The 26196-nt window shown below is 38.0% G+C and overlaps 1 protein-coding gene across 4 annotated transcripts in view; it reads left to right on the forward strand.

Moving 5' to 3' along the window:
• GPBP1 (GC-rich promoter binding protein 1) overlaps nt 1-26196 on the forward strand; it is a 108910-nt gene that overhangs the window by 26852 nt on the left and 55862 nt on the right. For 2 of the 4 annotated variants that reach the window (XM_036762846.1, XM_036762838.1), the window contains exons 3-4: nt 3277-3396; nt 20126-20161. In XM_036762846.1, coding sequence (XP_036618741.1) covers nt 3334-3396; nt 20126-20161 — 99 coding nt within the window. In that variant the 5' untranslated portion in view covers nt 3277-3333. The remainder of the gene's footprint in view (nt 1-3276; nt 3397-20125; nt 20162-26196) is intronic. The other 2 variants (XM_036762865.1, XM_036762854.1) reach the window with 1 other exon arrangement.

Genomic DNA, 26196 nt, shown 5'->3' on the forward strand with positions numbered 1-26196 from the left:
TAAACACCAGAAAGCTGAACGTATAAGAGTTATAATGTGCAAATTAATCAGCTCACAATAATGCCTAGAATATGTTGTGTAACTAGTGCTAGACAGGGTCTATACCCTAAATAACTTTATAGTGATGTTTATTTAAACTCATGTACTTTGCTGATACTTTACCACATCTACACTAATAAGTTCAGGGTGAATCTAATTTCACCAGTTTTAAATGGGGTGAAGATTAAATTTACAGTGCCTAGCACATAGTTGGTGCTTAATATGTGATTTGATTTATTAATTTGTGTTCTAATGCTAAAGAGTCACATAAAAATGAAACCTTGGAGTTTTAAAAAAAGGCAGTCCTGAGTCATTCAAAAGTATCACACGTGTACCTATGATTGTCAATGACAAGTCATGAATAAACAAAAGTAGTTGTACTTCATTACATTGTTTTTCAATTCTCATGAAAACATCATGAAACTTTTAATCATTAGACAGTTCTGAAGCTCGTCTTCCTGGGATAGAGATAGTATCCAATAAATATTATTTTCATCTTTCCTAACATTGACTCAATTTATGAACCCAGGGTGTTTTCGAGAACATCAAGTATTATTAATAGAACATTGTAAAGTAATGAGAAAAAAATTGGAGCTGAATGGAAGAATTTTTTTTTTAGGCTCTCCTTGAAAAGGCAATGAAGAAGTTGGTGTAATTGAACTTATTATGTGGTCACAAAAAGCATTTCATGGGTGATTTATTTATGTGCTCATGATAGGTTTTGAAAACAAAGACTACCATGAAATAATTGTAGCTTATGACCAACATGTCTTGAGCAGGTTGAAGAGAGAGAGAGAAATTTGAATAAACAAAAACTTGATAAAGTTATCCAAATCAAATCATCATACACTGTGATACTTGGGAGACTGAAGCGCAAAAATAGGAATACATTAGGTGAGGATGGGGAAAAAGTGTTGGCAAATATGGTCTTGGAGTAAGGAATGAAAGAGACCAAGAACTTGTAGGCTGCACGTAAGCTTCATGATTATATATCATGTTTATTTTTAGAAAAAGACTAAGAAGGTGTTGGAGTATTGAATAACAACATTACCAAAAAATGAAATTGATTATATTTTAATGGACAGGAAATAACTTGTTACTGATGAGGGAGCCATTCCTGAACACTGATTTGTAAAGCAAAGATCAAAATTAACAAAAGCCAGAAGAATAAAAATGAGAAAAAGATAGGGGGTGCAATTAAACCAACACTAGCCTGAAGAAGGGGGGAGGATTTTGGGGAAGAGAGAATTTAATTTCCTTTTGGATATGTTGAGTTTGTGATGTCTACAGGACATCAAGTTTGAGATGTACAATAAGCGGTTAGAGATGGGAGACTGGAGATTGGCAGGGAAGTTAGGCCTGGATAAGTAGGTTGGAGAATCATCAGCATAGAGAGGCTAATTGAATCCATGGGAGCTGATGAGATCACCAAATCAAGTAGTATAGAGGATGAGAGAGCCCCGTGGGACATCCATTATTAATAGGCGTGACCTGAAAGAAGATCCAAAAAAAGGAGATTTAGGAGGAGGATAGAGGATGCAGTAAGTGACCCAAAAGCCTAGAGAAAAGATAATATTAAGAAAAGGGTGATCAGCAGTGTAAAAGGCTATAGAAAGGTCAAGAAGGATGAGGACTGAACAAAGGCCATTAGGTTTGGCAATTAAGAGATCCTTAGGAACTTTGGAGAGTGAGATTTCTGTTGAATGACAAGGTTGGAAGCAAGATTGCAGAGAGTTAAGAAGAGAGACAGGAAAGAAGTGGAGGTGCATTTATATATGACAGGATCAAAGGTATGGCTCTTTCTATGTGTAGCTGAGGTGGACTGAAGAAGTAGGTCATATGAAATGAGTGATTTGAAGAACTGTGAAATTAGAGTGCATTTTATATGTATTTTGAAGTTCTTTGTATAATATAGGGAATGATACTGCCTATGGTGCCTGCTTTGTTGGGTAGTTGTGAGAAGCAGATTTGATTAATATGTGTGTTTTGCAAACTTTAAGGTACTATATAAATGTCATTTGAGGTCTATAGGAGGTAGTGAATGGAAAGCAGACATTGGAGTGAGGAAGAAGACCTAGATTTACACCACCAGGGCCCTTTCCCCACTTTTGGCTCCTTCCTCAGCCTCAGACTTTCAGGGACATGAGGTGTGGAAGATAAGAGCAAGAAAGAATTGAAGTGGAGTTCCCTTCTCCCACTCCCTTGCCTTCCTATTTTGCCCTCCCCTTCCTACTCTCCTCCTCCTTCCCCCTTTCCCCAGTTGCCTAGAATCCATCTAATTGCTACTTGCTTAAAAGATTTGGATGGGAAGAAGGCAGTCTCTTACTAGATTTCATTCTGCTAAGACCACCAGGTTTTATAATTTGTCTTATTTCACCTCCTGTGATCTTCCGTCCAGCCTCTATGCTCTGAAGACCTCTCCAAGGTGAAGTGTCTCCCTTCTCACTCTCTACCCTGCCTCCACCTGCCCAACTTGCTCTGGACTGTCTATTTACCCTTCACCTGATGAAAATTTATTTTATTTTGTGTTATTTGAAGGGAACTTTTTGGAGAGTAGAGATTGTCTAGGTTGTTTTTTCTGTTTGTATGTCCAGCACCCATTCAGTGCTTAGCATTTAATAAAGTGCTTGTTTCTTAGCACTTAGTAAAGTGCTTAATAAATGCTTTTTCATTTATTCTTTTATTTATTCAGTAAACTTGGGCAAGTGATTTATTTAACCCTGTTCATTTGGTAAACTTGGGCAAGTCACTTAACCCTCGGTAGCTCTCTTTACCTGAGTTGAATTGCTGATACTCTTTTGTGGAAGAAGTTTCTTTATTTCCAGTTCCCCACACCAATGAATTTAAGGGTTCCCTCCTCCAAAAGTAGGTTATTAAAGTTCATTGCCAGTACTTCTCCATCTCTCTCTCCCTAGAACAAAGAGATGTATTTAATCAGTTGTCCTGGGGAAAAAGTATACTTACTTTTAGAATAGTTTTTACTTTAAAAAAAATCCATAATTTTCTTTAAACAGGAAACAGATTTTTTGAGTAACTAATTAATATTGTTATTAGTTACTTAATTCTATACATCCTGAGAGTTTTATTTATATTATTCAATAAATACCTTGATGCTCTTTCTGAAATATTTTCAAGAGGTACTTTAAGTATGACTTGGGTAAAGGCATGGGGTAAAAGTATAATTTTGACTAAAATCTATGAAGCTAAAGCATAATTTTTTCCTTTTCTAAATGGCAGGGGCTTGCCATGAGGTGTTGAAACCTTGTTTCACTGAGTTGGAGAGACTGGACCTAAATGGCGCAGCATGACTTTGCTCCAGCCTGGCTTAATTTTCCTACTCCACCATCGTCAACAAAGGTATTCTTTCCTTTATCCCTTCTTTAGGCATATACATATACACATATACATATATATTTAAAAAGATGACTGCCAGAAGGTTTAAACAATACTTTATGAGAAAATCTTAAGTATCATATCCAAATTGTTATAAATTTAATTTATTGCTTTCCTTATTACAAAGTCAGCTTTTTGGCTATCTTGAAATATTTAATCTTTTGAATCCAATTTCTTTTCCCTCTAATAAGCAAAGTTTGGTAGATTTGTTTTTTTGGAAAGGCAGACTTTATGTAAAAATCAAGTTATTCAGGTCTAGCAGGATATGTCTTTGCTAAAGTATTTGAGCCAAAATCAAAATGCTGAAAATTCACAAGTTTAGATTTTAAACATCTCTATTGTAGGGACTATTTCAATTTTGTCATTGTTATCCCTAGTGTCTAGCATGGTGTGGCACATGGTAGGCACTTAATAAATGCTTTTGGATTGATTGAATGACACTTGGTCTCGATCACAAAGGAAATGGGTAGACTCTTGTCTTTAACATTTAGTATAGAACGATGAAAGACTAATGGCCTGTTCTTGGGAGTTAGGGAGATGAGGAGGTCATTGGGAGCCGCTGGAGCTTATTGAGCAGGGATTAGTGAGCAAACATGATCAAACCTGTATTTTAGGAATGTCAATGAAAGTTGAATAGAGGATGGAATGGCATGGGGAGAAACTTGAGGCAGGGAAATCCACCCAGCCATCTATTGCAGCAGTCCAACAGTGAAGTGATGGAGGCCCATACTAAGGTGGTGGCAGTGCCAGAGGGGAAAAGGGAGCATATGTGAGAGATAGTACAAAGATGGCATTGACAGGACTTGGCAACAAGTGGACGTGAAGAGAGAGATTGAGGAGGCCAGGATCACACCTTGCTTGTAAGCCTAATTGCCTGGGAGGTTTGGTGGGAAGTTGAGTGGAGAGGGCAGTTTGGAGGGGTTGGGGGATAACAGTTAAATTGAGTGTAAGTTGTCTATGAGACATCCTTAGAAGCTGATGAGATCACAGAGTTGGCCACCACAGGTTCCCCACCCGTGAATTCTAAGCCTAATTTCTGGCAGACTTCTTTTCAGTTTTCTTTCCTAGCAGTTCTTATCAAATAGGGAGTTCTTTCCTAAGTAATTGATATTTTCTAGTTTATTAATCACTGGGTTATTGAGTTTGGTCTTTCTTTTTCTTGAATACTCTATGGAGAGCTAATACTCTGCACACTGATGACAAGGCCTATCTTTTAATTTGTCTTATTACAGAAGTGCAGAACTTTGTGCATGCATGCATAGGTTTACATAAATTAGGCCACCCTAGGGCAGAGGGAGTGACTAGGAATGAGTAGGGTAGTGGTGAAAAATTGATAAGGTGAGTTTTGAGCCAATCTTTGAAAGAAAAGATGACAAAAGCTAGAGAAGTAGATTGGTGATAACATTAACCAAGAGGAAGGAATAGATTTCAGACTAATTGAGCAATAGATACAACGCGTATCAAAATTCATTCAATTCTTTTGTACATCCCCATTTAACTCAGACCTTGATTTTAGTAGTTGATACCTGTACTTTTAGCCCATTATATATAACTTTCCTTAGCTGTGTCATTCGCAGCTATTCTCATGAGGAAAATAATGGTTTTAGAAGTGAACATTTGTAGCAGCATGCAATTTAGTAATCAATAAACATTTATTAAGTTCTATATGGCAGGAACTGTGCTAACCTCTGGGAATACAAATATGAAGAAAAGGTAGTCCTCTGCCTTCAAGTAACTTGTGATCTAAAGGGAGAAGAGAGTACACAAAAGGAAGCTGAAAAGGTGAGGGAGGTATTCCGTTACAGAGTGTGGTAATGAAATAGAGAACCCACAGCTGATGAGATCTTGCAGGATGAGTTATGTTCAATAATGAGCTTCCTGGGGCAAGGTGGAAAAATCAGAGCAAATCCCAAAGTAGTGTAGCCAGGTGAGAAATGAGGAGGATTATTGAAAGCACCCTACACAATTTCCCAGATGCAGTCCAGGTAATTTCTACCTTCTAGTCAATTCTGCTTTCTGAAATAATTACAGATATTTCTTAAGAGAAAAGGACTAGCACTAGATGCATTTATTATGCTATCAAAATTGTCTGATTATAGAATCTAGCCATTAAACTGGGAATCTTTTAGGTTTAGGTATGGCCTGTGATGCATGAAAACAGATTCTCAAACCCAAACCTCTGTGTGGCACCAAGATAGGAATCATGTTTGGATGCTTTGACTCCTAAATTCCAACTATGTAATCTCTATAGATCTGATATAGCTGATTGCCTTTTGAGAAATTATTTACTTATTTATAATCCTCATTTTCTTAAGGTTTAAAATAGAGCCTGATCCCTTTTCTAGTCACTTTTTGGCATGGGATAGGACTGACTTCTTTGGCTTTTATCTTTAGTTAATCACACAACCACCCAGATTTTTATAACTGCTTAAGACCAGAATAGATTACTTCAGGGCCATTGTCTACAGGTAAAATTTCCTGATAAGAATTCTGTCTTTAGCAGCCTTTATTTTATGTTATTTTTAAGTTTAGTATTTTATTTCCCTCCAATTAGATGTAAAAACAATCCTCTACGGTAGTTTTTAAAATTGAGTTCCAAATTCTCTTTTACCCTTCCCACACCACTCATTGAGAAGGCAGACAATTTGATATAAGTTATATGCATATGTAGTCATGCAAAACATATTTCCATATTAGTCATGCTGTAAGAGAAAACATAGACCAAAATAAAAACCCAAGAAAAATAAAGTAAAAGAGTATGCTTAGATCTGTATTCAGATTTTGTTAGTTCTTTGTCTGGAGATGGATAGCATTTTTCATCATAAGTCCTTCAGAGTTCTTACAAGTTGGAACTACCATCTTCCCGTGTAAGAATGTAAACAGTTTAACCTTATTAAGTCTCTTATTATTTCCCTTTCCTGTTTACCTTTTTATGCTTCTCTTGAGTCTTGTATTTGGAAGTCAAATTTTTTATTCGCCCTTGGTCTTTTCATCAAGAATGCTTGAAAGTCCTCTATTTCATCGAATGTTCATTTTGTCCTCTAAAGGATTATGGAGCGTTATACTCAGTTTTTCTGGGTAGGTGATCCTTGGTTGTAATCCTAACTTCTTAAATCTTGTGTTACTGTCTGGCTGCTTGTAAAGTATTTTCCTTGACCTGGGAGCTCTGGAATTTGGCTTAATATTCCTGGGAGTTTTCATTTTGGGATCTCTTCCAGGACCCAGTGGATTCTTTAAATTTCTATTTTACCCTCTGGTTTTAGAATAATACGAGGGCAGTTTTTCTTGATAATTTCTTGAAAGATGATGTCTAGGTTCTTTTTTTAAAAATTTATTTTTTATTTTAGTTTACAACACTCATTTCCACAAGTTTTAGTGTGCGTGTTGTGTCTCCCCCCCTCTCCACCCCCCAACAGTATGTATAGGTTCTTTTTTGATCATGGCCTTCAGGTAGTCCAATAATTTTGAAATATCTCTCTTGGATCTATTTTCCAGGTCAGTTGTTTTTCTAATGAGATTTCTCACAGCTTCTATTAGCTTAGTTAAGATTTTTAAGGAATTATTTTCTTCAGTGAGGTTTTTTTTTAACCTCTTTTTCCATTTGACTAGTTCTATTTTTAAGGAATTGCTTTCTCAGTGAATTTTTGTACTTCTTTTTCCATTTGGCCAGTTTTTCTCTTTAAGGAGTTCTTCGGTGAATTTTCATGCCTCTTTTTCCATTTGGCCTAGTCTGTTTTTTAAGGTGTTATTTCCATTCAGTAATTTTTTGTCTCTCCTTTACCAAGATATTTTCATTTTTTGTGATTTTCTTGCATCACTCTAATTTCTCTTCCCAATTTTTCTTCTACCTTGCTTACTTGATTTTTAAAATCTTTTTTGAGCTCTTCTATGGCCTGAGACCAATTCATATTGTTCTTTGAGGCTTTGGATGTAGGAGTTTTGACTTTACTGTCTTTTTCTGAGTGTGTGTTTTGATCTTCCTTGTCACTGTAGTAACTCTCTACAGTTAAAATTTTTTTCTCTTGTTTGCTCATTTTTCTAGTCTATTTCTTGACTTTTAACTCTTTGCTAAAGTGGAGGTCTGCCTTCAGGTTGGAGAGGGTACATGGTTCCAAAGTTGAGGGATTTTGTGCAGCTGTTTTCAGAGCTAGTTCTGGGGATCTGTAAGTTTTCATTTCTTCCAAGGTAGTATGATCTAATGAGAGGTGTGTTACTACTCTTCTTGCCTGTGCTCTAGTCTGTGAGAGACCACAAGCACTATTTTCTGCTCTGGATTTGTGATGAGGATCCCCCCTCCACTGTGTCCACAAACTCTGTTGTGCTAGTGCTCCTCTTTGCCCTGGGACTGCCACCCATGATTGCTTCCTGGATCCAAGTATGGGCAAAGCCCCCAGTGCCAGCAAAGAGACCTCCTTAATATTCTTCTGACCAGTTGTTAACCCTGTTACTGTCTGTGAGCTGAAAGCTCCAGAAGTAGCTGCTACTGCTGCTGATTCAGTCACTCCCAAGGTTTTCTCCTCCAGTGGCCTTTAATATACCTGAGTTTTCCAGAGGTAATTGGAAAATCCACAAGATCACAGCCTTTTACAGATTATATGATTCTAATTATAGTGATTTCTGAAAGATTTCTTTCAACTTAGGGAGTCACCTTAGTTTTTTTTTTAAATTTGAAGCACCTTTTTAATGCCAGGTTTGCTTCTTTCTTACTTAAACACTTTCCCAGGTTGCTTTCTGAGGTTGCCTAATTTTTAATGCTCTCCTTTGACATAATTACAATGGTGAACTTGCTGTAAAAAAGAATTATATTTACATAATACATTCCACAACCAAATGCAAATGGTTTTTAAATTACTCTTTAGCCTAGATTTATTTTCCTTGTTTCAGCGTCCATTAGCACACATAATAAAAAATGACATTTTTTCCCCAGAAGAGAAAAGTTAGCTTTAGATTATAAACATGGATTATATTTGATGCTCCCAGTTGGAATGGTGGTTGTCCTTTGTTCTCAAAGAGGACCAAAGTGACATCACTGTGTAGAATCAAGTTACAGTATGTCTGGGTGATCAGACCAGTACAATCTTGGGAATGCTCCACCACAGGTCAGACACAAATAGTCCATGTGAACATTTGGGGTGGATTCTCTAAATTTGCGCATCTTGCATATCTTTTGAGCTACTTCAATTCTACTTTCTGCAAAGAGCATAGCACCTTCTGATCAGGGCATGCCATGCTGGGCGATCCTGTGTCAGTGTCTCTCATGTCATACAATCAGTTCCAGAGTTCTTAGAGAGTCCATGTATCACTTTTTCTGACCACCATTTTTCTGAATGTTTGTCCTATGTGAGCTTTCCATAAAATAATCTTTTTGGCAAGCATATGTTTGACATTTGAACAACGTGGCCAGCCCATTGGAGTTGTGCTCTCTGCAGTAGAGTTTGAATGCTTGGCAGGTTAGTTTGAGAAAGGACCTCAGTGTCTGCTACCTTATCCTGCCAGGTGACCTTCAGAATCTTCCTAAGACAGTTCAGATGGAAGTTAACTCAGTTTGGCTCTGGTATACTGTCCAGGATTTACAGGCATACGACAATGAGGTCAGCACAAAGCTCGAATACCTCTTCTCTCCCACACTTTCCTTCGGAGCCTCTCAAACCCTGAGCTAACTCTGGCAGTGTGTATGTCAACCTCATTTTCAGTGTGTACATCCCTGGAACGTATATGGCCAAGGGAAGTGAACTTATCCATAGCTTTCACAGCTTCTCCATTTGCTGTAACTGATGGTTCCACATATGAATGGTGTGGTGCTGGCTGATGGAGCAACTGTGTTTTCTTGGTGTTGTTAGGCCAAAATTGGCACAGGCAGTGAAATGATCCATACTTTGTTGCATCTCAGCTTCAGAGGCTGCATTGAGTGCACGAGCATCTACAAACAAAAATCATGCACCAGTTCTTCCTGTACTTCAGTTTTGGCTTTGTAGCCTTTTCTCTCTTTCTTTTTTTTTTTTTGAAGGGGGGAAGGCAGGGCAATTGGGTTTAAGTGACTTGGCCAAGGTCACACAGCTAGTAAGTGTGTCAAGTGTCTGGGGTCATATTTGAACCCAGGACCTCCAGGTCCACCACCAGGGCCGGTGCTTTACTCACTGCACCACCTAGCTGCCCCTGCTTTGTAGCCTTTTCAAGTCGAAGAATTTACCATTGGTGCGGTAGCTGACCTTGATGCTGTATTTGTCCTCATTGAAGGTGTTTGACAACATGGCTAAAAACATAATGCCAAAAGCATGGAAGCAAGCACACAGCCTTTTTTTTGACTCCATTGGTGACTAGGAAAGTGTGAAAGCATCTTCCATTATCCAGAACCCTGGGCAAGTACGTTGTCATAAAATTGATGTATAATACTGATGAGCTTCTCCAGGCAACCAAATTTTGACATATTTTTCCATAAGCCTTCATGACTGACAATATCAAAGGCCTTGGTCAGATCTACAAACCAGACCTCTGTTCTGCTCCTGGCATTTCTCTGGGATTTTTCAGGCAGCAAACACTGTTTCAGTCATTTCTCGGCCCTTTGTGAGCTATGCTGGCTCTCAGGTAGATGATCATCTTTCAGGTGAAGGATCAGCCTTATTAAGGAGGACTCTGGCAAGAATCTTGTCAGCAGTGACTAAGAGAGAGATACCCCCACCCCCTCCCCGCTCCCATGATTATCACAGGACATTCTATTTCCCTTATCTTTATAGAGATGGACAGTGGAGGTGTCCTTGAACTCCTGGGAGATAACCATCTTTTGCTATATAACCTGGAAAATTTCAGTCAGCTTATATATGAACAATTCCTGGTCCTGCCCCCTCCCCCCAATATCAGCTGGAATACAGTCAGCACCAGGTGCTTTGCCACACTGAAGGAGCCTAATGGCATTCAAAACCTCTTCTTCAATTAGAACTTCAACTAGGGAGGGATTGACTTCAACCTGAGGTAAACAGTCAATGGCTTCAGCGTTGCTTGATGACAGTCTGTTGAGAACGCTATGGAAGTGTTTAGCCCATCCCTAGGTTCATGTCCTTATCACTAATCGATGTGGCTCAGTCAGCACTGTGTAGTTGAGATGCACCATAGGTCTTTGGCCCATAAATATCCCTCAGGGCATCCTAAAAACTCTTTGGATTGTTACTGCCAGCATAAAACTGAATTTCTTCTGCCTTTTTACTGAGCCAAGAATCCTACATTTCTAAACTTTGCTTGTACTTTACTTTTGATACAATTGAATGCTGCCTTTTTAGAGATGGATGAATGCTGTGGAGTTCTCGTTTTTCATTTAGCTGCTTCTGAATTTCCCCATCAGTTTTGTCAGACCAGTCTTGGTGTTTGCCATTGTTCTGACCCACATAAGCAAATGCAGTGCTGAAAACCAAATCCCTGAAAACTGCCCACTCCTTTTCTGCTCCACTGTTGCCAATCAAATGTTGGCTCAACTTTCCCTTTAAGTTAGCAACAAACAGCGCCCACTCAGAGAAGCACACTAATCTGTTGATATTAAAATTTCTGGTAGTCATTTTGTCTTGGGGGGCACTGCTTTTGTTGAATGAAAATATTTGGGGGCACTGCTTTTGTTGAATGCAAATATTTAGCTTGGAGAGGATAACTCTATGGTCAGTCCAGCACTCACTCTGTATTACACATTGCCTTTGTCACTCTCACATCCTGCCTGTCTCTTCTCCTTACAATCACATAGTCTTTTAAATGCTAGTGTTTGCTGTGAGGGTGCATCTGCAAAGTTTTGTTATGTTTAGGTAAACAGAAGACAGTGTTGGTGATGAGAATGTCATGAGATGCATAAGTCTTCAGTAGTAAGTGACCATCGCTTTTGCTGTTTGCCAGTCTTTTCCTCCCAAGGACTCTCTGCCTTGTCTGGTAGTCTGAGCCTACTCTAGCATTAAGGTCACCCAGAATTATAAGATTGTCCTCTTTTGTCACATTGATGATAAGTGTCTCCAGGTCTTCATAAAATTTTCCTTTGATTTCATCAGTTTGTCATGGTGGGAACATAGGCACTGCTGATGGTGCATGTTGTTTTCCTTCGAGTGGCAATTGCATTATCATGATCTTGTTGTTTATTCTTTTTGGTAGGCATATAGGCTAGCTGGCTTAGATTAGTTTTGTTTGCAAAACCTACACCAGCTTCATCATAAAGCTCCTCTTCACTGTGGCCGCTACAGAAAACTGTGTATCCAGCTCCACCTTTAGTAAGCTGGTCTTCATTTACCGGCCTTGTTTTTCTCAGGGCTGCTATTTGGATGTGATACCTGTTGAGTTCTCTCGTAACAAGAGCTGTTCATCTTTCAGGTCTACTGGTTTTTGTGTTGTCTATAAGTGCATATTGTGTTCACTGATGATGAGTGGTATTGTCTTTGCAGAAGTTTCTGTACATTTTCTTTTTTGTGTTTTGACCACAGAGTAGGATCCCCACCTGCCATGGTAATCAGGCCAGGGTTGGGTAAATAGATAATTTTTAGGGCACCTTTTCTAGCCCCTTCCTCACACCAGGAGGTGAGCAGTATGATCCTTAAAAGACTGCTCAGACACCCAGGGAGCTGCCAAATGCCACTGCTGCTTCCAGTGAGAAGATGACCCTATGGCCTGGGCTGCCTGTGTGCAGGGTTGTGACTACAGCTCCTAGTGTATCTGCACCTTCTGCTTCATCACTTGCCTGTCGCCACAGGACTTTGAGATAGGTAAAAATGGTATGGGTGATGTCTTTTGATTCGTGCATAAGTTGGATTTGAGTGAGGCACAGTTGCTAGAAATCATTGGTCTTGCACTCTTCTGAAGTCATCACAATTCAGTGGCAGAATGAAGTCAAGACAACTGGTGATGGCTTGAGATGCATTGGATGACCTTGATGTCTTGATGTCCAACCGAAGCTCTAAGTGCTCCACGGAGCCTGCTTCAGCTGCTTTCATGGCTGTTGGAACAAATTGTTCTCATCCACTCATTCCACCAGGGGAAGTCTTCACATGCTTGGAGTAGACGCTCTCCCCAAGCCCCTGTTGGATATGAGACTCCTCAGTTACCCTCAACCTTGTTTAGTCCGTGTGCTGAAATGGTTTGTCAGGATGTGGCTGCTGTGCATGTTGCAGCTTCTTAGAGCCACAGGTGGGAGTTAGGTGGATTAGGTGGACACGAAAGGTGGAAAGCAGCCCTCACACCAGAGGTCTAGTCTTCCCTGAACTCAGCCTACACTCCTCTGGTTGGAATATTATGAATTTAAAACACAACCTGGCATCATGGTCATTGATGACTGCATATTTATGGTTATGGTAACCTTTAAGTATTTTCTCTTTAAGTTTTCAATGAGATAGGAGTTTTGAGTGAGAATGAATTTGTCTTAAATAGTAACATTATTCTTACTGTGCCCTCAGAAGAACTATTGTTGCTAAAAGTTGCATCACTTCATTGCTCTTTGTTTTCCTTATTTCGTTGATTTGGCTTTCATTTGAAGTCTTATCAGGACGTTTTTTAAATACTTTATACTTGGCCTTAAATTCTTTTATATTTAGCATTATGGAAAGATTGGAAGGAAGCTTAGCGTAGAGAACTGGGTTTAAATTCAACCTCTGACACCTCCTGGCTGTATGATCCAGGGCAAGTCAATTAAATTTCTTAGTGCTATAGTCAACTCTAAGATTACAACTTGTAAAGAAAATACCAACCTGCATTTGCAAGACATTTCCTCACCTGAAAGTTCTATGCCAGTGATAACACAGCTCCAGTTCCTTTCCTTATCCCTTTGGAAAGATTATTAATAGGCCTATAATGGGCAGTTGTTCTTTATTAGGTAAGCGTGGAGTCTAGTGCTGTGTATTGAGAGTAAATAAAATTACTTAAGTAGAAATTGATTTGTGACTTTCTGCAGCTTAGGTTCAGGTCATTCATTCATGGTTCTTTCTACCGTTAAAGTAGATAACGTGATCATTGATAGTGACCAGCTTCCCAGATTTGCTTCTTTATATGTAAAGTTTGTACAATAATGCCTGTTTATAGCTAGCTCATAGGACTTTTTTTTGAAGATTACATTAGATACATATGGAAAGCATTCTCAACTGTACTACATAAAGTACTACAAATATATTAGCCATTATTAATCATATTAATATTTTCACTATTAAATGTTGTTAATAATGAACATTGTGAGACTTTAATATGGTTTGATAGACTTCCTGTTATAAAGATGTTATCTTTAAGCTTTCATATACTTTTAAGATAAAACTTCCCTGATAGGTATTTTTTAAAACGGCATTTTTTGGTAAATTTTTAAATTTTAAGCTTGAATACAAAATAATAAAAGAAAAAAAAAGAAATAAACTTAAATACCAAAACTAAAATAATACAAAATAAGAAAAGAAACAAAAAGCATTGCCATGTGCACAGCAGAACATGAGAGAGGATTGAAAATTACAGCAAAAAATTTCCATTTCAAAAAAGCTTATAATAAATACCGCACATTGTGTTGAGAACTATCCATCTTTTCTTTGCCTCCTTGTAAGTTTTCTTTTGTTCTCTGCTGTGCACTTTTTTACTTCGCTCCCCACTTTCTCTCCCCCCCAAGGCCACGATTAAGCATGGATGGATGTATGCATGTATATATACATATGTGTATATATGTAAACAGTGTACACACACACACACACACAGACAAATATGCACAAAATATACGTATTCATTCATATACCTGTATGTACATACACTTACACGTACATATACTTAGATATCTATAATCATACTCCTATATAGATGTCCATTTATATGCATCTATGTAAGACCATGCTATATTTCTTCGTCCTCTGTTTCTCTGAGAGTGGATAACCTTATAGACTTACAAGTCTAAGGATAACCTTAGACTTATAAGTCTAAGCAAGTCTTGCCATATTTTTCCATGTCCACCAACTCGTCATTTCCTATGCTACAGCAATATTCCAATCTTACACTGTTCAGTTGTTTTAAATAGAACAGAACAGCATTCATGAATATGGCTGAGGCAGTGTGGTTTCCCTATTTTTCTCTTTAGATTAAATCTGTTTTAGCCTTAACTTTGTCCAAGATCATAATTACTGCCCCTGTTCCTTTTTCCCTAACAAATTCTACTTCTGATCTTTATTTTGTTTTATGCATATCTCTTATTTCCTATTGCTCCAGAGTCCAACTTCTACCCACTACCCTTCCCCTCCTATTATTTAACCTATCTTTCCGTTATCCCCCCATTCCCATTAATCTGAACAACCTTCTGTACCTCCCTTTAACCTATTCTGTCACCCTCCCCTCTAAAGATCTTCTTTATCTGCTCCCTCCTTCCTATTCCCTTAGCAGTTTTTTATTTCTGAATTTAGAAGACTTTTATACTCCTATAGATACATATGTATTTTTTCCCTTTTGAACCCATTCCCAATGAAAGTAGGTTTCCAGAACTACCAGCCTTCCTCCCCCATCTAATTCCTCTGTTGGTTCTTCCTTTCACACCTCATTTGTATAAGATAATTACTTTTTTTAGCTGTTCCTAAACAGTTTTACTTTTTAAAATCTTATCATACTCAGGTCTACCCCAATCTTTCTTATGAACTACCCAATTATTAATTACAGTCTTCGACATGTTTTGCATTTCCTCATAAAAAAGTAAACATTCTGTCCTTATTGAGTCCTTTGTAATTAGTCTTTGGTATTTATCTTACTCTTGTATGTCAAATCTTCCATTAAGATCAGGTTTTGTTTTTTTTTTAAACAAAATTCTGAAAGTCTTGACAATTTGTTAAGTGTCAATTTTTTTTTTCAGTGTTATGCTTAGCTTTGCTGGGTATGATACTTTTGTCTGGAACCCCAGTTCATAGTGTTCAAGTGGTCTTTTATTGTTGCTGTTGCTAGGTCTTGTGTGATTCTAATTGTGGTACCGCCATATTTTTTTTCTTTTTGTTCGTTGTATTTTATCCTTAGCTGGGGATTTCAGAATTTGACATTTTAAGGCATTTTAATTTTTTTAAAAAAGTTTTAAGATGAATTTTTAAAATCATCTTTGTGGAAAGATAGTTTTGCGCCATCATTTTTTTCTAATCTGGGAAGTACCCAGAGATGGAATGAAATCTACAAGGAGCCCAAACTCAAACTTTTTCTAGTGTGTTTTTCTCCCTGCCACCATTAAGTTTCATTTCAGGTAATTAGGTGAAAAGCAGTGTGTTGTAGTGAAAAGAGTAATGAATTTGCTCACAGAAGACCACCACAGATCTTATAAGGTTTTTAACCCTTGTTATACCAAGTACTGCTTGTGAGCTAGGTGCTTGCTTCATGAGGGAGGCAGGATGTAATGAGAGGGGACGATTTTTAATGCTTCTTATGCATAATAAAAAAATGCATATCTTTAATAACAGAAAATTTTATACTGTAGTGATAGGGAAGGTAATGTATTATACAGGGAAAAGGAGGGATTCACCTTAGTGTTAGGTAAGGCCATATATGTTAGGTAGCTTTAGGTATAAGGCAGCTTGCAAGTATTGAAGAGACGTGGTCTACATTGCAGTAGTGTTCGTAATTGGTCTCCCTCCCTCAGGTCTTTTCCTATTCTAATCTTTCCTCCCCACAGTCTCCAAACTGATTTTTCAAAGTGGAAGAAAGGATTGTTGTGAAGAAAGCTTTGTTGTGTGAGTGTGTGTGTGTAAGTAAATAATATGAGTAACAATTATCCTATATTGCCCCATACCCACTTGTATTTTCCTGGTTCTATACTCACGTTTCCTGCCAGTTTCTCCACCAGTTCTATTTCCAACCCATTGCTTGCACCCTGTCATTGCTACTTGACTGTAACTGGGATCCTAAATGAAATCTGTTGGTTACTTGCTTGCAAGGTATAACCTGGTTTCCCCAATCCTTGCAACCTACTTTGTACTCAAAGCTCATTATTTTATGATAGTCACCCCAAACTATAGGTGTTCTTGGGCTCTGCATTAAACAAGCCCAATGTGGAAGTTCACATTTACATAAGACAAAATAGGCTATTCCTTATTTGTTTTACTAAAGGATTTCTTAACTTTTTCTAAGGATTTGATAAATAGTGTCCCTTTGAATGTCAAGTTCTTATCTGATGTTTGACTTAGGAAAACTCTTTAAATAAATGGTTCATTATCACATCAGCTATATAAAATGAGGTACAACTATAAAATAAAATACTTTACCTACTTTGTACTCTTAATTTTTGTTGGTATCTTTTGTTTTTATATCATCATTATGTGTGTGTCTGTAACTGTGTGTATATATATCCCCACGTCGTAATCTATTATAACAAAGAATATAAAAGAAAAGTGGTTTTGGGGAAGTGGTAGGAAGTAAGCAGTTAAGTAAACTAACCAACACATCTACCATATGTGAGAGTATATATTAAGAATTCATAACCTTTTTTGGGGAGGGGGGTTGGATCATTTTGGCAGACTGGTGAAACCTATTGAAACCCTTTTCAGAATGTTTTTAAATGCATAAAATACAGTATGTAGGAACAGAAAGGAAAGCAATTATATTGAGATACACTCATAAATATATTTTTTAAAACGAGTGTCTTCCCCCCTTTTTAATCCCCACCTCACTGTCTGGTAGGCTCTTTTCTTTCTGAGAATATAGAGATCACCACCTCCTCATTGCTAGCCCTTGATTTGACCCTGGCATACTCATTCCTCTCTATCCCCCTACTCCTCTCCCCACTTTTCATGTACCTTCCCATGTTGTAATGTAGTCCCACAAAAGAAGCATTCACTTTCTCTCCATAATACCCCTGTCCTCTTGTGTACATTTAGAAAGAAGTCTCTCATTGGTTACCTGATGTTAATGCCCTTGTCTGCTGCATTTATTCACTCCTTTTGCATTTCTGTCTTTTGGGGTATTTGAGAGGCAAATGATCCCTTCCAGCTCTGATTTTCTTTCTAAAAATGTTTCAAATATTTTTTATTATTGGATTTCCATCTTTTGTCCTGGTTAAGTTCAGATTTGCATGATAGGTCACCTGAGGCTATATCCTCAGCTCTGTTGCATTTTGGAGCATGTTATTCCAATCTATCCTTTTTCCTGGTGAGTATAGAATAGTCTTGCATTTTATTTGAACGTCCCTTCCTCTGTATTTGAAAGCCTTTCTCCTGATTGCTAGCAGAACTTGTTTCTGTGTTGAATTGTTAAATGTAACCACAAGTGTCTTTGAGTTTACAGCCTGCTTCTCTCACCCCCTCCCCCCATCCCCCCTTCCCATATGGTATTTAATTTTCTTTCTTCAGAAGTTCTGGTTAATTTTCTTCAATTACTTCTTTCATTAAGGTGTTAAAGTTCCCCCCCTCCTCCCACCTTGGGTTCTTCTGGGAGACCTATGATCTTTAGGCTTTTGCTGCCCATCTTGTCTTGAGTTTGTTATGTTTTGCTTGCATGGTGAACATGCTCCTGTTGGCTTTTCTTATTTTAGGTTGTTCTTCAGGTCTGTGTTTTTACTTTCCCAGAATCTACAATTCTCTCTTTTGTTTCTTTGGTGAGGTTTGCCTTTGTAATTTTTTTTATTCTGCCCGTTGCTTTTATTGTGCAGGGCATACATTCTGCTCTTTTTTGCTCGTTTCTTATTTAAACTACTCAGGAGCAGCCCGCTGTGATTCCATGTTTTCCTCAAATTTCACAGGGTCCTCTGTCTCATCAGGTATTGGATCATTTTCCTTTTTAATTCCTACAGTACTTACCACAGATCTCTGAACTCATCACTAGATCTGGAGGCCATATTTCTTTCCTTGTTTCTGTTTTTCCTGTTGATTTATCTGTGTTCAAGGTCTTTGAATTTTCTTCCTGGAATCTTGGGTATGTGTGGGACAACAGACCACTGGCTCAAATAAAAAAAAAAAACCAGAGGTGTCTTGGTTTTCCCAAGGTAGAAACAAAACAGAAGCTTTATTTGATCAAGTCTCGCGAGAATTGGGCATCTCCCACTACCAGGGCGGAGATGGTAGTGAAGAGAGGCAAGGGGGAGAAGGCAAGCAAGGGGATATATATTTTTGTACAAACAATTCTAAGAAATCCCACCCCAGGGGCTGGACCTCTGTCCGCATTTGTGGGGACAGGTGGCCTCACAATCTAAAAGAATAAGTTTTACCCAATACCAGCACAGAAACTACAGAATTACCTTATAAGGAAACTTTAATGTTAAGATGGCGGTTTGTGAGTAGGCTAGGGGAGGGGGAGAGGGGAATACCACCTGATTTCCCCGAAATCATATGATTTACAGGAAAACGAAACTTAGGCCTAGTGAGGTCCACATCCTAACTAAATTTGTGCTATTTGAGTATCACCTTGCCTGAGTTATTCATAGGGAAGCTTTCACAATCTTGTATTCTATTCACAGCTGAGGTGACATCTACAAATCTAAAGAAGAAGGGGGAGAAAGACATTCCTAAAGGCTAAATAATCAGATTCCCACAGACTCAAATTTATCCCATTTCCCTTTTCTCTAAATATTGATTCTCAGACATTAATAATACATATATATATACATATACACACATATACCCTGTGAAGTCTTCACACTTTATTCTCTCACTACCTCATACAGGTGCTTTCAGCCTTTTTCTCCCTCTCCCTCCCATATTTTCTATATCATTCATTTCCTGACCCCACTTCGTGGTTTTCTTGGGGGCTGGATCTCAAAAGTGTCTCACTGAGACTCCTCCCACAGAGGCAGTCTCACAGCTCACCATCCTAGGTCTAAGCTCCAGCTGACTTTTGGGTGGTCAGAACTGGCCCCAGCTGGATACTGTGCTCTTTTCTAAAGTTTTGGTGAGGTGAGGCACAGCTCCCCACATACAATGTCCTTGTGACCCGTCACTCTGTTGGTCAGTTCTTTGGCTTGGCACCGCAGTTCAGAGCCTGTCTTCTCTAACATTAGTGCTTCCAGGTTGCAGCCCCTGGCAGGCTTTTGTTCCTGAAGGACTGTAACCAAGCAGCCTATCAAGGCTGAGGCCCATGCAGACTTCCACAACCTAGATGTGGGGTTTTTATGGCACAGGAAAAAGAGAGGTGGAATGGGGTGCAGGGATGGATTTGGATGTGAGCCTGTGTTGTGGCCTTGGGTCTGCTCTCCTGCCGATAGTATTCGAGGTAGGGAGGTAGTGTGGGAGGGGTGGGGAGAGGAGGGGAGGACGAAGATTCCTTTGAAGTGGGGCTTACTGAGCTCAGGCTCAATGAGCATCATCAGTTCCTGGGTTTGGGGGGACTTTTGGGGTTCAGACCAAGGAAACCCTGGCATTGCTTTATTTTTTATGCATAGCTTGTGTTTTGGAGAGGTTTGAGAAGTCATGGGGATTGGAGAAAATTTCTGATCGACCACCTTGTTGCTTACATCCTATCATTTGGCTTTATTTCCCCCTTTTACTTCATTGTAGTCATTGTGTATGTTATTTTCCTGGTTTTTCTTATTTCATTCTGCATCAGATCAGATGAGTTTTTCCATGTTTCTCTGTTTGTCATATGAATCATTTATTATACAATAGTAACAGTCCATTATGTTTATGTAACACATTTTGTTTAGCTATTCCCCAGTTAGTGGGTATCTGCTTTGTTTCTAGTTATTTTGCTACCCCCAAAAAGCTTCTATGTGGCTCTTTTGGTGTGTATAATATCTTTCTTTCTGTCTTTTACCTTGTAGGGTAGAAATTCCAGTGGGATTTCTGGAACACAAAGGGTATGGACTTACTTTTAAGAATTATCCAACCGATTCATAGTTCCACCAAGTGCTTAAGAGTGTTTGTGTTTCTGTATCTCCAGCATTTTCTCAGCTTTGCCAATTTAATGGAGGTGAAACCTTAGAATTGTCTGCATTTGCATTTTTTATTGTTGGTAATTTGGGGTAATCTTTCATGTGGTTGTTAATAGTTAGCAATTTTTTGGGGAACGGTTTGTTTATATCCTTTCATTACTTACCCATTGGATTATGTTTCCTGGTCTGGTTTCACATCCACATACATATCTCTTCCCCCTTCCAAACCCCACATTAGATGCTTGTCAGAGGTAGTTGATGCAAAGATTTTTTTCCCCACATTTGACAGCTTCCCCAGCAATCCTAGCTGTATTGATTTCGTTTGCTCAGAAGTTTTTTAGACATGACAAATTATTTATACTGTCAACTCTGAAAACTCAAATATGTTGATACTGAATTAATTCCTCACCACTCTCAAACTCATAATCTTTGCTGTATTTTGTCTTCCTATATGTATATGCATGTGCACATGCATACACATATACATATATATGCATGTGCATATACATACACATATACATATATGCGTACATATGTTCTTTTCGTCTCTTCTAAAATTAAATAGAAAATGGGTTCTTTAAATTTATCTTTAATGTCATCAATACCTAAACCACAGTAGTTTGGGCAAAGCGCAAAGTAATTTGGAGGATAATCCTTTAATAACTTTGTTGATATAACCTCTTCCTGTCTAGGGTTGCTTCCCTACTTCCTTTAAATATGCCCAGATTTCTCTGTGTTTAAAAACCCGTTACTAGAACCTATCATCCTGTTATCTCTATTTTTCTCAGTCAGATTCCTTGATGTATTTTTGTATTTGCTGTTTCTACTTCTTTTTCCTCTCATTCAGTCCTTAAACCTTTGTAAACTGGTTTCCAACCTGTTACTTTTGACCTGAAATCACCCTTTCCTAGTTACCAATGATTTCTTAATTGCCAAAGGTAATAGGTTGATCATTCTTCTTTACCTATGTATTTACTGCATTTTGACACTATTGACCATCTTTTCTCTTGGTTTACCTAACAGTAAAACTGCTGCTTAGTTAGTTTTTGCTGGTCTATCCTCTGCTAAACACTTTATTTTTATATTCTTCCTCTCCACTCTCCCTCCCCCCCCATAGCTGTCATTAGACACAAATATGTAAAATCATTCCATATTTACTTTTGTCACTTCTTTCTCTGAATGTAGATAATAGCATCTTCTTTCATATGCCCTCTGTAGTTAATTTGGGCATTTATCATAGTCAAAATGACTTAGTTGTGCAAAGTTCTTAAAAAATATTGCTGTTACCATGTACGATGTTCTCTTGGTTCTCCTCATTTTGCTCTCCATCATTTTGTGTAAGTCTTTCCATGTTTTTCTAAAATCATTGAGCTCATCATTTCTTACAGCACAGTAGTATTCCATCACAATCATATACTACAGCTTGCTCAGCCATTTCCCAGTTGATGGGCATCCCTGCAATTTCCAGTTCTTTGCCACTTCAGAGAGAACTGCTATAAACATTTTAGAGCATAGAGGTTCTTTTCCTTTCTCTAATCTTTGAAAATCGACCAAGTATTGCTGGGTCAAAGGGATAGGTAGTTTAATAACTCTGGGCATAGCTCCAGATTGCTTTCCAAAATGGTTGGGTCAGTTCACAGTTTGGTCAGTTCACAGTTTTACCACCAATGAATCAGTGTCCCAATATTTCTATGTCTACTTTCTATGTGTGTTGCTTTCTCTTATCAATTTAGCCAATCTGATAAGTGTAAAATGATGTCTCAAGGTTGTTTTAATTTGCATTTTTCTAATCAATAATGATTTAGAGCATTTTTTCATGAGTATAAATTGTTTTGATTTCTTCATTGGAAAACTGCCTGTTTATATCCTTTGACTAGTTGTCAATTGGGGAATGACTTGTATTCTTATAGATTTGACAAAGTTCTTTATATGTTTATGATATGAGACTTTTATCTGAGCAACTGTCTATAAGATTTTTTCCTCAATTTTTTACTTTTCTTCTCATCTTGGATACATTTGTTTTATTTGTACAAAACCTTTTTAACACCTTACAGTAGTCTCTGTTGCTTGTTTATTCGTAATTTGTTCACCTGTCCGTAAGTGTGATAAGTAACATATTCCATGTTTTTCAGATTTTCTTGTAATACCTTTTTATATCTAGGTCATGTATCCATTTTGACCTTATCTTGGTAAATAGTGATCTTGGTAAATACACAGATATTGGGTCTATGCCCTATTTCTGTCATATTGCTTTCTAGTTTTGCAACAATTTTTTTACCATATAATGAATGGTTGTCCCAAAATTTTAAGTCCTTACCGTTGTCAAATAGAAGATTACTATATTTGCTGCTGTAAATTGTATGTCTGTTCTGTTCCATTTGTGTGGATCAAAAGACCACTGACTCAAGTAAAAAAAAATGGAGGTGTCTCTGTTTCTCAAGGCAGAAAAAAACAAACAGAAGCTTTATTTGATCAAGTCTCGCAAGAATTGGGCATGTCTCACTATCAGGGCAGAGATAGCAGTGAAGAGAGGCGAGGGAGAGAAGGCAAGCAGGGAGATATATGCCCTTGTACAAACAATTCTAAGAAATCCCACCCCAGAGGCTGGACCCCCGTCCCCATTTGTGGAGAGGAGTGGCCTCACAATCTAACCAAGAATAAGTTTTTACCCAATGCAAGCACAGAAACTACAGGATTAACTTATAGGGAAACTTTAATGCTAAGATGGCAGTTTGTAAGTAGGCTAGGGGAGGGGGAGAGGAGTATATCATCTGGTTTCCCCAAAATCAAATTGTGAGAAACGTGGTTTTGAGGATCACTGGACTTCCCCAAATTGTGAGAACACGTGGCTTTGGGGATCATTGGACTTCCTAGGCAGGGCCAAAGTCCTGAGGAAGAACCCTGTGATAATCCCTAGGGAAGGCTGTACGGACCACAGGACTCCCAGAGGAAGACCAAGTGGCAGCCATCCCTTAATCTGTGGGGATCACAGGGCATCCTAGGGGTCAGACCCTAAGGAGGACCCAAGCGATGGCCCCTTAGGATGGCAGTAAGATCGCAAGGTTCCCGAGACAGGGCCGGAAGTCCCAAGTGATGTCCCCTTAAGAAGGCTGTGCAGATCACAGGGTTCCCCAAGGGAATCCAGAGTGGTAGCCCTCTTAACACCGCAGTGTGGATCACAGGGCACCCCAAGACAAGATCCAGGAGTAAGCCTGGCGAGCTTCCGCTGCCTATTGCTTCCCTTCGCTTGACCTTAGGAAGATCCATGCGATTTGCCCATTCTCACCCAAAGAACTCAAGACCAGAGTGGGCAGAGGAAGGCATTTTATTATGCTTCTTGAGAGAGCGGGTGTAGTGCTCACGGGAACACTCACACCCTGATACAGCTGCAGGAGCAGGGGTAACCATTCCCTCCACTCCTGCTAGAGTTGTGGTTAGTTTACAGTCTTTGTTTTTTTACATAGTTTTCCTAGGTTACACAGTTTATATAAATAGGATAATAAGGATACAGAAGCAAAAGTGAAGCTAATTAGATTTTCCTTGTCTTAGTTTAGGATTAAACTATATTCTTTTACTTCCCCTACTTTCCCTCTTTAACATATGCAAATCAGTAGGCCTGGATTCTTGACCAAGACCAGACCCTAGATAAGCTTGAACTGGTTCAAGTGGGTTTGGCCTCTCTAATTCCCTAGACTGCCTTCTCAAAAAGCATGCACATGAGTACAAGCCTCTGACCTCCTACCTGACTGACCTTGAGGCCTGGTCTCTGCTAAAGCTGGGGTGGGGGAGGGTGGGGAAGCACACCTTTAGTTCTGTGGAAACAAAACTCCTTCTCCCATTTCTTACAATATGATTTACAGGAAAATGAAACTTAGGCCTGGTGAGGTTCACATCCTAACTAAATTTGTACTATCTCTATTTGAATACTTCCTTGCCTGAGTTATTCATAGGAAAGCTTTCACAATCTTGTATTCCACTCACAGCTGAGGTGACATCTATAAATCTAAAGAAGGAGGGGGAGAGAGACATTCCTAAAGACTAAATAATCAGATTCCCACAGACTCAAATTTATCCCATTTCCCTTTTCTTTAAATACTGATTCTCAAACATTTTAGATATAAATACATACATGTATATATGTATATATAGATATACACCCCACATATTCCCTCTGAAGCCTTCACACTTTATTCTCTCACACACATTGCCCTACCTTCATGTTTCTTAGCCAGTACTAGATAGTTTTGATAATTACTACCTTATAATATAATTTAAGATCTGATACTGCTAAACCTCCTTCCTTTACATTTTTTTCATTAGTTTCTTTAACATTTTTGACTTTTGTATTTTTCCAAATGAATTTTATTATCTTTTTCTAGTTCAGTTTTCTAGCTTCTAGTTCAGTAAAAAAAATTTGCTAATTAAATTGGGATGGCATTGAGTATGTAAATTAATTTAAGGAAAAGTGTTATTTTTATTATATTGGCCCTGCCTAAGAACAGTTAATATAATAATTAATAATAATAAGCTTCCTAAGAAAAAAAAGCACCAGGACCAGATTAACAAGTGAATTCTATCATTTAAAGATCAACTAATTCCAGTATTAAATAAATTATGTGGAATGATAGGCAAAGAAGGGATCCTACCAAACTCCTTTTATGAAACAAAAGAGTAAAAACAAAGAAAGAAAATTATAGACCAGTTTCATTAGTGAACGTGTATGCAAAAATCCTAAATAAAATACTGGCTATTTTAATATTACAAGGATCATACCAGGGATTGCGGTTTATACCAGGAATACAGGGATGGTTAAACATAAGGAAGACTATTCACATAATTGATTACATCAATAATAAACGTAAAAAAAAAAATCAAGATTCTATCAATAGACGGAGAAAAAGCTTTTGACAAAGTAAAACACAATTTCTATTAAAAACATTTGAAAGTATAGATATAAATGATTTTTTCCTAAAATTGATAAAAAGCATTTATCTAAAATCATCAGCAAACATTATTTGTAATGAGGATAAGCTAGAAGTCTTCCCAGTGAGATGAGGTGTGAAAGAAGGATGTCACCAATACTATTTGGTACTCTATTGGAAATCCTAGCAATAGCAAAGAGAAAAAAAAAGAAATGAGAGGAATCAGACTAGGAGTGAGGTAGTAAAACTATCTCTTTTTGCAGGCAGTATGATAAAATACTTGGAAAATCCCAAAGACTCAACTAAAAAGTTAGTTAAAACAATTAATAATTTTAGCAAGTAGAAGGGTAGGAAGTAAATCTATATAAATCATTAACATTCCTATATATTACAAACAAAACCCTGCAAGAAAGATAGTAAGAGATACTCCATTTAAAATAACTCTAGACAGTATAAAATACCTGGGAGTATATCTGCCAAAATAAGCCCAGGAACTATATAAACAAAATTAAAAAAAAATATACAAATCAGATTGGAATAATTGGAGAATAGTGTTTTTTTAAATGTCTGAGATAAAATATACAGGAATACAAAGGAAACATTATATTGAAATAAATTTGTTAGTTAAAAAAATGTTCACCACTGCCCTATGCCCTCTCCTCTTCCCAACTTCCCTCTTTCTGTTAAAGGCACCATTATCCTTCTAGGTTGATGATGTTGGTGTCATTCTTAATTCCTCACTGTTTCTCACTCCACATATCCAGTCATTTGTCAACTGTCACCATTTCTATCTTTACTACATCTCTCACCATTTTTTTTATTCATAAAGTTACCTTTGGTTCAGGCTCTCATCAATCTTTCACCTAGATTATTCCAACAGCCTCCTAATTGGTCTCCTTCCTTCAAGTGTCTCATCACTGTTGAGGCCACATGTGCCCCTCTAGGTCCTCAAGTGTGGCCCTTTGACTGAATCCAAACTTCACAGCTCCTTTTATTAAGGGCATTTGTTCTGTGAAGTTTGGATTCAGTCAAAGGGCC

The sequence above is a fragment of the Trichosurus vulpecula genome, chromosome 1 (assembly GCF_011100635.1).
Source record: "Trichosurus vulpecula isolate mTriVul1 chromosome 1, mTriVul1.pri, whole genome shotgun sequence".
Classification (NCBI taxonomy): Eukaryota; Metazoa; Chordata; class Mammalia; order Diprotodontia; family Phalangeridae; genus Trichosurus; species Trichosurus vulpecula.